Source organism: Equus asinus, chromosome 17 (genome assembly GCF_041296235.1).
Source record: "Equus asinus isolate D_3611 breed Donkey chromosome 17, EquAss-T2T_v2, whole genome shotgun sequence".
Taxonomy (NCBI): domain Eukaryota; kingdom Metazoa; phylum Chordata; class Mammalia; order Perissodactyla; family Equidae; genus Equus; species Equus asinus.
Window position 1 is genome coordinate 18,257,992 of NC_091806.1, and position 13,927 is coordinate 18,271,918.

A 13,927-nucleotide genomic window follows, 5' to 3' on the forward strand; every position below is an offset into this window, starting at 1 on the left:
TCTTAAGTTGACATTGGCATAAAATAGGTGCTCTTAATTTTTAAAAAATAATCACTGGAGGGGCTGGCCCCGTGGCCGAGTGGTTAAGTTCGCGCGCTCCGCTGCAGGCGGCCCAGTGTTTCGTTGGTTTGAATCCTGGGTGCGGACATGGCACTGCTCATCAGACCACGCTGAGGCAGCGTCCCACATGCCACAACTAGAAGAACCCACAACGAAGAATATACAACTATGTACCGGGGGGCTTTGGGGAGAAAAAGGAAAAAATAAACTTTAAAAAAAAAAATAATAATCACTGGATAAATAATCAGTTATTACATCTAAATTGGTGACAATTTTTTTTAACATATATTATCACACTTCAAGGCAAAATAAATTGAGAATTAACTAAAAGGAAATAAAAATCTGCTATGACAAGTGAGGAAATATTGATAAAGTAATCTTCACTGGAACAAAATGACTGGACTGAGATTTTATTCTTGACTGGAAATACTCTTGTAATTGTTCTAAAGCTTTTTTTCCTCTGTTACATCTTTCTCACGCCAATCATGTGATTTGGACTAGTAGTGCCTTTACATATAAATCTTTTTTTTAAATTTTCTGGCAAATCCCAGTGAGTTTAATTAAGGAAAAATTAGTATTGGACATACGCCAATTCCAGGAGTCAATGATAAATGTGGTTGGAAGGGATAAAACGTCCAATGTTTTTTGTCCCTTTGGGAAGAAGATGGTATCATCTTAAGAACTGATAAAATTTTGAGGAGGTCCTTTGTTAGGCTTAAAGTGTGACATTAAAAAAAGCACAAGAGATTCTCTCAAAATCTCAGTTCAAATAGACTAGCCATATCAACACAATGGTATGAGAAGGACTAAACAATTGAACGATGTTTTTCTCTTTTGAAGTTTTAACAAAGAAGTTGCTGCAGAAATATTTCCCTGGGGAGTGGCTAGTATCTGTTCTTATGTAAAATTAGGATTTTCTTGCCTTCTTTAAATCACCCTGACATGACAAATTTTTGTTTTTCTATGTTTATCATGGAAATCCTGTTAAATTATCTGTTGTGCAAGTAAAAAGAATCTGCTAAATAATCAAAAAACTCCTTGGAGAAAATGGATAGATAGCCAAATGAAAGGAAATATATCCTCAACTTATAATGCAGCTTTTTGTCCTCTGCTGTCATACTGGAGGAATGAAGAATTCTAGCTTCCTTTGAATGAGTTAAAAATTCTTCCTTCAAACTGTGAACAAGCCTGCACAAGGTAAGAGTAACAGTAAATAGTGGGAAACAGGCTTCACAATTGTGTGCATTTTTTCATTATGTAAGAAATTAATGGACTTTGAAATAAATAAAACAGAGTCCAATTCTAGTTTTATCCCTTAAAAACGTGGGACCTTGGGAAAATTAATTAGATGTTCTGAGCCTCAATTTCTTTAACTATGAAATGGGGATTATAGTTCTTGTTACTGTAAATACTAAATGTGATACAATTAAATAGTGAGTAGGTGATTGGAATCCACTATAGGAGTTTTGAACAGTGGAATGATATAATCAGAAGACTTCAAAACGAACGTTTGCACTGCTTAAGGAGAAGAAATTGTTGGAGGGCAGAATGAACAGGAAGAATCTTGGCAGTAGACTGTTGCAGCGGACCAGGAAGAAAATAGTGGCTGGGATATGATCAAATTTGTGAAATGTTAGAAAGTAGAGTCAATAGGATTTGATACCAAATCCTATCGATAAAGGTATCAGTAAGTAATATGAGAGCAATAGAGGAGTGAAGAACACTGTGGGATTTGTTGTCTGAAAAATTACACGAAAGGTGGCGCCATTTAATGAGAAGAGGAACACATAATTACTGTGAAAAATTGAAGATTTAGTTTTATAATACTAAATTGGCGTCCAATTAGAGATGTCTAAAATTGGAGATGTTGCACGTACATATTTGAAATTTCTGGAAGAGATACAGGCTGGAGACAAAAGTGAAGTGCTTCAGAATTTATTGGTCACAGAAAAGTGAATTATCCATCTAAAGACCCTAAGAAAGTGGTCTCAGGGCTGGCCCCGTGGCCGAGCGGTTAATTTCGCGCCCTCCGCTGCAGGCGGCCCAGTGTTTTGTTGGTTCGAATCCTGGGCGCAGACATGGCACTGCTCATCAAGCCACACTGAGGCGGTGTCCCACATGCCACGACTAGAAGGACCCACAATGAAGAATATACAACTATGTACTGGGGGGCTTTGGGGAGGAAAAGGAAAAATAAAATAAAATCTTTAAAAAAAAAACAAGAAAGTGGTCTCAATGAGAACTGAGACAATGCAGGTCAGTGACATTCCATTTATAACTTGATCTACTCACTTTGTATATGTAAATTACCTTCAATGAGTATCAAGCATTGCACTTTTGTGACTTTATGAATGCTGTACTTTTTTGTGGAATTCCCTTCCCATCTTGTCCTGTTCCTTTACTTTTCCTTTAAACTCAGCTACAACGTTCCTTCCTCTGGGAAGCCTTCTCTCATTCCAGTTTGGTTGATATATTCATACACTATGACCTTTAGCATTGTGTGAATATTTTTATAATGACAAAATACATTAGCCTAGAATTGACTGATGCCTCATTACATATCAAATCACTGAGGGTAGACAACTATGTCTTATTCAACTTGGTAACCACAGTGTCTATGACACGTTTGACACAAACAGAAACTCTGTACACATTCTAATAATGAAATGAATAAATGAGATGTTAAACTTACAATACATTTAAAAGATTTGTCTCTTGCTTTGTAGGTAAAGTGCTTCTAATATCTAAAATCAGCACCTATAAAGATTATATGGAACCAAGGAACAATGTGACTTACTTTGTCCTCTTGGGCCTCACACAGAATCCAAAGGAGCAGAAAGTCCTTTTTGTTATGTTCTTGCTCTTTTACATTTTGACTGTGGTGGGCAACATGCTCATTGTTGTGACTGTAAGTTTCAGTAAGACTCTGAACTCCCCAATGTACTTTTTTCTTGCCAGCCTATCAATTATGGATGCTATTTATTCCTCTTCCATTACCCCCAGATTGATTTCAGACTTGTTCTTTGGGGAAAGTACCATATCCTTCCAATCTTGTATGATCCAGCTCTTTACAGAACATTTTTCTAGTGGATCAGGGGTGTTTAATCTGTTGGTGATGGCCTATGACCGCTATGTGGCCATCTGTAAGCCTTTGCATTATTTGGTCATCATGAGGCGATGGGTTTGCATCGTGCTACTGGTAGTCTGTTGGGTTGGAGGTTTTCTGCACTCAATAATTCAGCTTAGCACTATTTATGGGCTCCCATTCTGTGGCCCTAATGTCATTGATCATTTTTTCTGTGACATGTACCCCTTATTGAAATTCATCTGTGCTGACACCTACGTCATTGGTGTCTTAGTGGTGGCCAATGGAGGACTAATCTGCACTATTGTGTTTCTGCTGTTACTCATCTCCTATGGTGTCATCTTGCACTCTCTAAAGAACCTTAGTCACAAAGGGAGGCGGAAAGCCCTCCAGACCTGTGGTTCCCACATCACTGTGGTTGTCTTTTTCTTTGTTCCCTGTATTTTCACATATGTGAGACCTGCTAAAACCTTCCCCATTGACAAACCATTGAGCGTGTTTTATACAGTCGTAACCCCGATGCTCAACCCACTAATCTACACTCTGAGAAATTCAGAGATGACAAATGCTATGAAGCAGCTCTGGACAAAGAAAGGTCATATCTTGTAGTAAATAAGTTCATAATCCACCATGAACATAGTCATTTGACATTAGAGTCCATTTCCTTGAAATGTAGAAGTCTTCTTAAATCCAATGCTTACTTTCTTTTCTTCAAAGAATTTATGATAATTACACTTTAGGAATGAACTATGTGATTTTGCCATTAATTACTGTTTCTCTCCTTGCTAGAATGTGAGGTCTACAATGTCTTGTTCATCACTTCAGCTAGAAAGCCATAATGCCTATATAGAAGGAGTCAATAGTATGTAATTCATTAGAGAGGAAATTTTTATATAGTTAAACTAAATTTTAATCAGTGTATGTATTTATCTTTTTCACTTTTTTCTGAGACTTAATATCATTTTTATTTATATTCTTGTCACTTAAGTTGTCATTATTACTGTACTCAAGATGTTTAATGCTGTAAAGACTTTATGAATTTTCAGTTGCATTATATACAACAGTTTTAGTGTAATACTTCTACTTTTTAAAGAAAAATTGAAGTGTAACTGATATAATAAGTTGTAAAAATAAAAATCATACAAAATATGATAAAGCGTAGAATAAATTTCTTATTTGCCCCTCATTATAGTCTCCAGTCCTCTTCCACAGAGGCAGTCACTTAATTTGTTTCTTAAGATTCATCAGGTAATAATCATTGCAAATGCAAATGTACTCAAATATATTTGTGTTTTTCCATGTGTATGTAAATATTTGCTTTTACTATGCAACATCTTCAAGATTTTTGCATGCAAGTCCACACAGATCTCTAATACTGTTATACTGCCTTATAAATACATACTAAAATTAACGTATCCATCCCTCTTCAGGTTGTTCCTTATATTTTTCTACGCCAATAATTTTGTCATAAATACCCATTTTTGAATATGTGCAAGTATGAGTTCCTAGAAGTGAAATTGTAATATACATATTTGAATCAATGGTCAGATAGCGTATGCATATAAAATATTGGTATTCAGTTAGTGCCAAACTGCCATCGTTGAGGTTGCGCTAATTGCTGCACTACTGCCCACCATCTCTGAGGATGCTTTTGTCCACTTTCTCAGCAACCAGTACCTGATAAATATTTATGGCATATGATATCTGACTAAAGTTATTTTTTTCATTTTTTATACTTTGAAAGAAATCCTTCTGATATCATTGAGTTTGAGTATCTTTTTAGAATAATTTGTATTTCTCTTTCTGTAAATCATCTATTAATATCTTTTATCTATTTTATTCAATTGTTGGTCTTTTGCATACTGATTTTTATGAGCTAATTTTATGCTAAAAATGATTCTTTTTACTATTGTATATGTAATTATTATTTTTATGGCTTTTGCTATGGTCTTCACTTTTTAATACTGTGTATATTGCTTTTGGCATATATTTTTTTCCTTTACATTTTTTCTTTAATTTTTTTTTGTTTTTGTATCATGCTTAAAATGACGTTCCTCACATCACTTCTAATAAAATATTCTTCAACTATTACTTAACACTTAATTTTTAAAGCATTTTTCTGGTCTGTATCTTATTTTAAAACTTTTGATCCATCTGGAACTTATTTTGATATAGGAGTTAAATAGGCATTCCATTTGAGTTGTTTTCATAGTTGCATAATTCTCTTTTTACTATTGATTTGAAATCCTGACTACTGTATTCTAAACTACTATATATATTTGCATCCAATTCAGGACTCTATTTAATTTTGTTGATCTCTTTATTCATGTGCCACATGATACACAATATACTTGCTTTGATATATAACATTTTGATATGTGAAAAGACAAGCAGTCCCTCATTGCTGTTCTTTTTCAGAATTATGTCTAGTCTTCATATATATATTTCAAAATCAAAATAAAATTATAAATTTAAATAAGAAAATAATATGTTTAAAGTCAAAGTAAGTTTACAATTAAGGTAAAAAGTTTAAAATAGTTTAGTTGCAAAGCAAAGTTCAGTTATTATTTTCAATAAGATTCAATTTAACATGATTAATTTAGAAAGAGCTATATCTTTAGAGTCATGAACAGAATAGATCTTTTCATTCATCAGGTCATCTTTTGTACCCTTGGGTAGTGCTTCCGTTTCCTGCCTGTGTTACTTTCCTTTAGAGATAGCTGCTGTTCTTCATCCATGGCCCTTAAAATGCTAGTCGACACTTTAACTGTAAGAAAAATCATCTTTTCCAGGAAGTGCATGACAAAAGTCTTGGCTGAGCATCTTTTGGTGCTGCTGAGATTATTCTGCCCATGGTGGTTGTCAATTAGCGCTATGTGGCCATCTGCAAACCCCTGTGATATGAAATTCTCATGAGTGACAGGGATGCAGCTTCCTCTTTTCAGTGGCACGAGCCAGAGGCTTTGTCCTTGCAGCCAATCAGATCCTCTTCAAGGTCTGCTTGCCTGTCTGTGGCTCCAACGTCACAGACCATTCATGTATGACTTACACCCTTTGTTGACACTCTTCTCCCTGGACACTCATGCCTTTGGTCTCTCTGTTGCTGCCAACAGTAGGTTCATCTGCCTGTTAATTATTGTCCTCTAGATGGTCTCTATTCTGTCTTCTTGTGCTCCCTGAGTACCTATAGCTTGGAGGTGGATGCAATGCCCTGTCTACCAGTGTCTCTTACATCACTGTGATCATCCTAAACTTTGTGCCCTGCATATTTATATGTTTGCACCCAATCACCACCCTCTCCATTGATAAAGCTGTGGCTGTGTTTTATACTATGAGAACTTCCTAGTTAAATTTCTTAAAGCTACATACTCAGAAATTTAGAGGTGAAAATGCTATGAGCAAGTTCTGTAGTAAAAAAGTGACTTTGAAATATAATCACTACAATATAAAATGACTTTTTCCTTTAAATGGAGAAGAGAAAAGAAGATAATTTTTATAGTCCAGGAACAAATCAACACTATTTGTCAAAACTATGTTGATGTTGTCATATAGGCACTCTGGGGAAATGTCCAGGGGGAAAACTATTTATTATCATAAAGATACCCTATTAGATATATGTCTTGCCTAACTGGTTGTCAAACTTTAATAAACTATCAAAATTAGTTAAGGTTCTTGTAGAATGCAGACTCTCAGGAGACAGCAATAAAGATTTAAATTGAGCAGTTTTGTTGTTGGATTGACATATCTACCTTTTAAACAAATACGCCAGGTATATCTGAAGCCTATGATCTTCACATACACTTTGAGCTATTGTGTGCTATAGTTTATGTTCACATGGAGAGCTTATTAATGAAGTCACTTTAGTTTTTAAATTTTTTTTAAATTGTGGTAAAATTCATAATATAATTTGCAATTTAAACCATTTTTAAGTGTCCAGTTCAGTGGCATTAAGTTAATTCACATTGTTGTACAAACATCACCACCATCCATCTCCAGAACATTTTCTCCTTCCTAAATGGAAATTCCATACGCATTAAACAATAATTCCCCATTTCCCTTCTCTCAGCCCCAGGCAACCAACATTCTAATTTCTGTCTATGAATTTGACTGCTTTAAGTATCTCGTGTAAGTGAAATCATGCAATCTTTGTCCTTTTGTTACTGCCTTATTTCACTTAGGATAACGTATTATAAGTTAATCTATGTTTTAGCATCTGTCAAGATTTCCTTCCTTTTCATGGCTGAATAATATTCCAGTGTATTCATATGCCTCATTTTGTTTATACATTTCTCTATCAGTAGATACTTTGATTGCTTCTACTTTCTGATTACTGTGAAGAATATTGCCCTGAAGATGAGTGTATAAATAGCAGGATTTTTGTGTCCCTACCTTCCATTATTTTGGATATATATTAGAAGTAGAACTGGTGAATCATAAGATAATTCTTTGTTTAATTTTTGGAGTAACTACCATAACATTTTCATAGCAGCTATGTCCTTTTACATTTCTACCAGCAATGTACAATAGTTCAAACTTCCCCACATTCTCTCCTACATGTGTTATTTTAATTTATTTTTTATGATAGCTATCCTAGTGGGTGTGAAGTGATATTTTATTATAGTTTTGATTTGCATTTCATTATTGATTACTGACATTGAGTATCTTTCTATGTGCTTCTGGGAATTTATATATCTTCTTTGAGGAACTGTTTACTCAAATGCTTTGCTCATTTTTAATCAGTTTTTTGTTGTTGTTGTTGTTGAGATGTAGAAGTTCTTTATTCTGCATGTTAATACCTTATCAAATATATTATGTGCTGATCTATTCTCCCATTCTGTGGGAGTCCCTTTCTCTCTGTTATAGCATCATTTGATGCAAAAAACTCTTAATTTTTATAAAGTACAATACATCTATTTTTTTCTTTCGTGGCCTGTGCTTTTGGTGTCATACCCAAGAAATCCTTGCCAAATCCAATGTTACGAAGCTTTTTCTACGTTTTCTTCTAAGAATTTTATGGTTTTAGCTAGTATTTTAGGTCTTTGATCCATTTTGAGGTTTTTTTGGTACATGGTGTAAGTTCAAGGTTCAATTTCATTTGTTTGCTTGTGGATATCCAGTTTTCACTATGCCCTTTGTTGAGCAGGTTGTCCTTTCCCCATTGAAAGTTCTTGGTATCTTTGTCAAAAATCATTTGAAACCATGTGTAAAGGTTTATTTCTAGGCTCTCTATTTTATTCCATTAGTCTACACATCTATCTGTGTGCCACTACCACAATGTTTGATTGTCATAGCTTGGGAGTAAATTTTAGAATCAGGAAGTGTGAGACCTCCAACTTTGTTCTTCTTTTTCAAGATTATTTTGGCTATTTGGGATCTCTTGAGATTCCATATGAATTTTAGGGCAAGATTTTCTATTTCTGCAGAAAACATTTTTAGGACTTAATACAGTTTACACTGAATTTGTAGATCACTTTAGGTAGTATTGACATCTTAATAATATTAATTTTTTTAGTCCATGAATGTCTTTCTATTTATTTGTGTTGTCTATAAAATCTTTCAGCAACATTTTGTAGTTTTCAATGTACAAGGCTTTTGCTTCCCTAGTTGACTTTATTCCTAAATATTTTATTCTTTTTGATGCTACTATAAATGGATGGAGCCAAGGAAATATGTGACTTACTTTGTCCTGTTGGGTCTCACATAGAATTCAAAGGAGCAGAAAGGCCTTTTCATCACGTTTTTGCCATCTTTCCCTGGAGGCACATTGTTACAGCATTTCATAAGAAGTGTCCTTCACAGCTAAAGTTGCAGGAATCATGAAATTCTCAAATTTTGATAAATCATGCAAAGTAAGCCTATTGTCTTTGCAATTACAAAGACATTGTCCACTGCTGAACCTCCATGTCTTGGTTTTCTTTTCTTTCTTTCTCTTTTTTTATCCTTAGCCCCGAACTAACATCTGTTGCCAATCTTTTTTTTTTCTTCTTCTTCCGAAAGCCCCCAGTACATAGTTGTAGATTCTAGTTGTAGGTCCTTCTAGTTCTGCTATATGGGACACTACTTCAGCATGGTTTGATGAGCAGTGGTGGGTCCGTGCCCAGGATCTGAACCGGTGAGACTCTGGGCTGCTGAAGCAGAGCACAACTTAACCACTCGGCCACCAGCTGGCCCCTCCTGGTTTTCTAACCTGCATTTGTCCTGTGCCTCTACGTTCCTGAGGCTGAGCCATTTGTGGGTCTTATTTTCTACTGACAAGTTCTTTTTGAGCAGTCAGAAGGCCATTTACTATGAACCTGAGATCAAAATAGCAGACAACTAGAATATGAAGTGTCAAAATAAAGAAAGATATTTGTCTAGAGAAGACAGTATGATGTGATGGTTAAGAGAAGGTTTTGGAGTCAGATTTCCTGTTTCAATGTGACCTGGGAAATTTTTTAAAACTCTCTATGCCACATTTTCTTTTCCTGTACAAAGAGTCATGATAGTATCCATCTCATCAAGAGGCTGGGCCACATAAATGAGTTACGTGTTATGTTCTTATAATAGTGTCTGACACATAGAAAACATTATACAATCTTTTTAAAGCAAAAAATGTTGACTTGTATTGACTCAACTTCCAGATTGGGGTAAAAAAACTTGTTTCTTGTATGACTAACGCAAAGCAAATTATGAACAACATAATTTTTTCCTTGATGTTCAAGTAGTTGCATATGGAGTCTTAGGGTCATTGATGAGCCTCAGCAAGTTCTCTAAGCAGCAGAGATTCAGATAATATGGCAGCATTTAGTAGTCTGGAGTCAATTGAATTAGGAGCATATTCTATCTCACTAGTTAATGAAATGCTGCATGCATGTCTCAATCTCAGGCTTATTTTAATCTCACTTATTAAATATAATGAAATGGTAGTACTGACTTCATAGGGGTGTTCTAATCATTTGATGCAATTATATATGCAAAGCATTGAGGAAAATGGTGCTCAGTAGGTACTCAATTGATGTCACTGTTGCCTCCCTCACTTCTACTCAGTGTCTAGTTTGTCTAACTTTTTTGAAGTGTATGATTTATTTTCATCATTTAATTATATATAGGTATTATATTAAGGCCATGAAAAAGTTTCATAAATCACAAAGCAAATCTAACAAAATAATATAAGATGAATGATATTAACTGAATAACTTGCTTTAAAAATGTCCATGTCACACAAATTAAAACAAAGTTAAGGAAAACCTTATGATTGAATGAAGTTTTTAATGTCGGACTAAAAAGATGCAGCATAATTATAATTGTATTGTAGTCTCTTATTCATGTACTATAATGTAGGACATGCTATGAAAGCACTGCTTTGTTTAATCCTCATAAGAGACTTATGAAATAGCTACAATTAATGCTTTTTCAGGAATAACCAACTGAAGTTTGGAAAACTTGAATAACTAACTTACCCATGGTCACAGAGCTGTTAAATGCCTAAGGTAGGATTTGAACCAGTGTAGTTTTGTTCCAGAACTTGCAATCTTAAACACTGTGGTAAATATGATAATGACCCATATGCGAATCAAAAACCACTTTCTAGTGGTGAGAGATAAGTGAACATATATGAAGATGATAAAGAGAATAAAAAATTCTTAAAAAAGAAGTAATGTGATAGAGAGTGACACAGAAGACAGGAGAGCACTTTAAATTGGATCTTCAAAGAAGACCCAGGGGCAAGAATTTAGAGCATTTATCTAACTATGTCCAGAGATGAGAGATAATGAGCTGAAGGTCATGGATAGAACCACTGGAGAGGAATTTCTGTATATGGGAAGGGGAATTTTACCTGGCCTGGATGAGTATCATTAACTATTCTTGTCTCTTCTGTCTCAAAGATCACCAAACAATCTAAAATTTATTTAATAAGTTCAGCTCCAACGAAATCAGCATGAAGCTAAATAAAACGTAATATAGATATATATGTATAATACATATTTATCATATTTATTTAAGCAAATATTATTTCAAGATGCTGAACTAAGCTGAACTGTATAAAGAAATAAATCTCTTTGACCAAATTTACACTAAAATATAACTGACTTTTTCATAGTCTTAAAACTATACACAATGGCTTCCACTCAAAAATACATTTCCTTAAACTTACTCAGTATTACTGTCTCCCAGAGTGCCTATGTTTCAGTCCCAATGGCTTCCTTATTGCCTCAGGACACTTACACCAGCTCTTCTTTAGTCCTAAAATGCTTGTCTTCTAGATGTCCACATTACTGGTTCATTTTCATCACTCAGTCTTCAGTTCTGTCACCTTCTAAGAGAGGTCCCTCTTAACCATCCATGTAAAGCCATTCTCTTTCTCATTGAGTTGCAGTTTGTCAAACAGCTCTGTTAATTTTCTTTACAGCATTTTCGAAATCTGATTTATCTGTTTATTTTCTCTGTCTTCCAACTAGTGTGCAAACTCCATAAAAGTACAGGTCATTACTTGTAGTACTCACTACCACATCTCTAAGTTTCTAGAACAGAGATCAACACAGAATAAATGCTTAATAAATATTTACTCAATAAATTGGAATCATGGCCTTGTAACATTCTTTAGAATAAATGTATTTGTAAAAAGAAGGCTTGTTAATAGGAATGCCTCTGAAATTGATGACTTTCCACCTTGGTGATAAAGTGAAATGGAGAATTTTAGATTAGTTGGTATATGTCATGGTTCTTATTTGAAGAGATAGAATTATACCTAGAAAGTTCAATTGGAAGATATTTACTATATTAAATTATAGCATAAATAATCTTTGTAAGGACTAGAGTCACAGATTCTAGACAGATTGGCAAGGAACAATTTGTAAAAGCACATCTAACAGGGCTGGCATGCTAAAGGAGATCCTGCCTCTGCTGACACCATGGCCATGCTGGTACTGACTAACTGCAAAGGTGCCCCTACTGTGCTGACTTAGGAACCAGTCTGACTCTGACATCATACAAGAACCCAGGATCAGATAACTAATTTCCAATGTGAAGACTTGCATGGATGATCCTGATTGGCAGAACCCCTGTCACACGTCTGCACTCAATTGTCAAGGAGATCTGGAAAAAGTAGTCCTTTGAATTTTATTTCAGAAAAGTGGGTACTACATCATCTGGGGTACTAACAAAATGTCTGAGTGCATTCAAAGATTTTGGGTAGCCACACACCTTCAATTTTCATTACATTAGGGGATGGGGACTTGTGTAAAGTGTTTTATTTTATCTGATAGATAGTTGTGCTTGTCGCTCTTTGCCCTACACATAAAAAAGCAGGAGGGCATAAAGAACCACAAGTAAGTGAACTTAACTGATACACCACTGGGCTGGCCCCACAACATATTCTCTGGTGTATATTCTTGGCTCCTCTGTCAAAGATTAGCTGTCCATAGATGTGTGGTTTTATTTCTGGGCTTTCAATGCTGTTCCAATGATCTGTGTGTATGCTTTTCTGCCAGTACCATGTTACTTTGATTACTGTAGCTTTGTAGCATCTTTTGAATTCAGAGAATGAGATACCCCAGATTTTATTCTTTTTATTCAGAATTGCTTTGTCTATTCATTGTTCCATATAAACTTTGTATTCTTCGTTCTATTTCCATATAGAGTATCAGTGGAATTCTGATTGGAATTGCACTGAATCTATAGATTGCTTTAGGTAGCATGGGCATTTTAACTATGTTTATTCTTCCAATCTTTCCATTTCTTTATATCTTCTTCAATTTCTTTCAATAATATCTTGTATTTTTCAGTGTATAGGTCTTCACCTGCTGGGTTGAATTTATTTCTAGGTATTTTATTATTTTTGTTGTGATTGTAAATAAGATTGTATTCTTGAATACTCTTTCTGCAAGTTCATTGTTAATATATAGAAATGCAACTGATTTTTGTAAGCTGATTATGTACCCTGCAACTTTATAATATTCATTGATGATTTCTAATAGTTTTTTTGCGGATTCTTTAGGGTTTCATATATATAGAATCATGTCAGTTGCAAATAGTGAGAGTTTTACTTCTTCCTTTGTAGTTCTGATCATTTTAATTTCTTCTTCTTGCCTAATTGCTCTGGCCAAAACTTCCATTACTCTGTTGAATAAGAGTGGTGAGTGTGGGCATCCTTGTCTTTTTCCTGTTCCAGAGGAGTAGCTTTCAGTTTTTCACCATGGAGTATGATGTTGACTGTGGGTTTGTCATATATGGCCTTTATTATGTTGAAGTACTTTCCTTCTATACCCTTTTTATTGAGAGTTTTTATCATAAATGTATGTTGAATCTTTTCAAATGATTTCTCTGCATCTATTGAGATTATCACATTATTTTTCTTCACTTTTTAGTGTGGTGTATCACATTCGTTGATTTGCAGATACTGAAGCATCCCTACAACCCTGAAATAAATCTCTCTGGATGGTGGTGTATGATCCTTTTAATGTATTGTTGTATCCAGTTTGCTAATATTTTGCTGAGGGTTTTTGCATCTGTGTGCATCAGCCATATAGCCAAACTCACTAAAAAAAGAGACAGAAGCCTCAAATAAATGAAATCAGAAAGGCATGAGGAGAAATTACAGTGGACATCACATAAATACAAAGAATTACAAGAGAATACTTTGAGAAGCTATATGGCAACAAATTGGGTAGCCTAGAAAAAATGGATAAATTCTCAGAATCATACATCCTCTCAATCAAGAATATTCTGAATCAAGAATAAATAGAGAATCTGAACAGGCCAATCACAAGTAAAAAGATTGAAACAGTAATCAAAACTTCCCCC

General features: G+C 34.7%; 1 protein-coding gene across 1 annotated transcript; it reads left to right on the top strand.

The window, feature by feature from the left end:
- Positions 1 to 2,830: 2,830 nt before the first annotated feature.
- On the top strand, positions 2,831 to 3,754 carry LOC106821847 (olfactory receptor 4A47-like). The gene has a single exon (XM_014826737.3). It carries the CDS (start codon positions 2,831 to 2,833, stop codon positions 3,752 to 3,754), a length of 924 nt encoding a protein of 307 aa, XP_014682223.3.
- Positions 3,755 to 13,927: the final 10,173 nt, after the last annotated feature.

Coding starts and splice junctions, on each gene's coding strand:
- LOC106821847 (XM_014826737.3), top strand. CDS start 2,831: ATGGAACCAAGGAACAATGTGACTTACTTTGTCCTCTTGGGCCTCACA.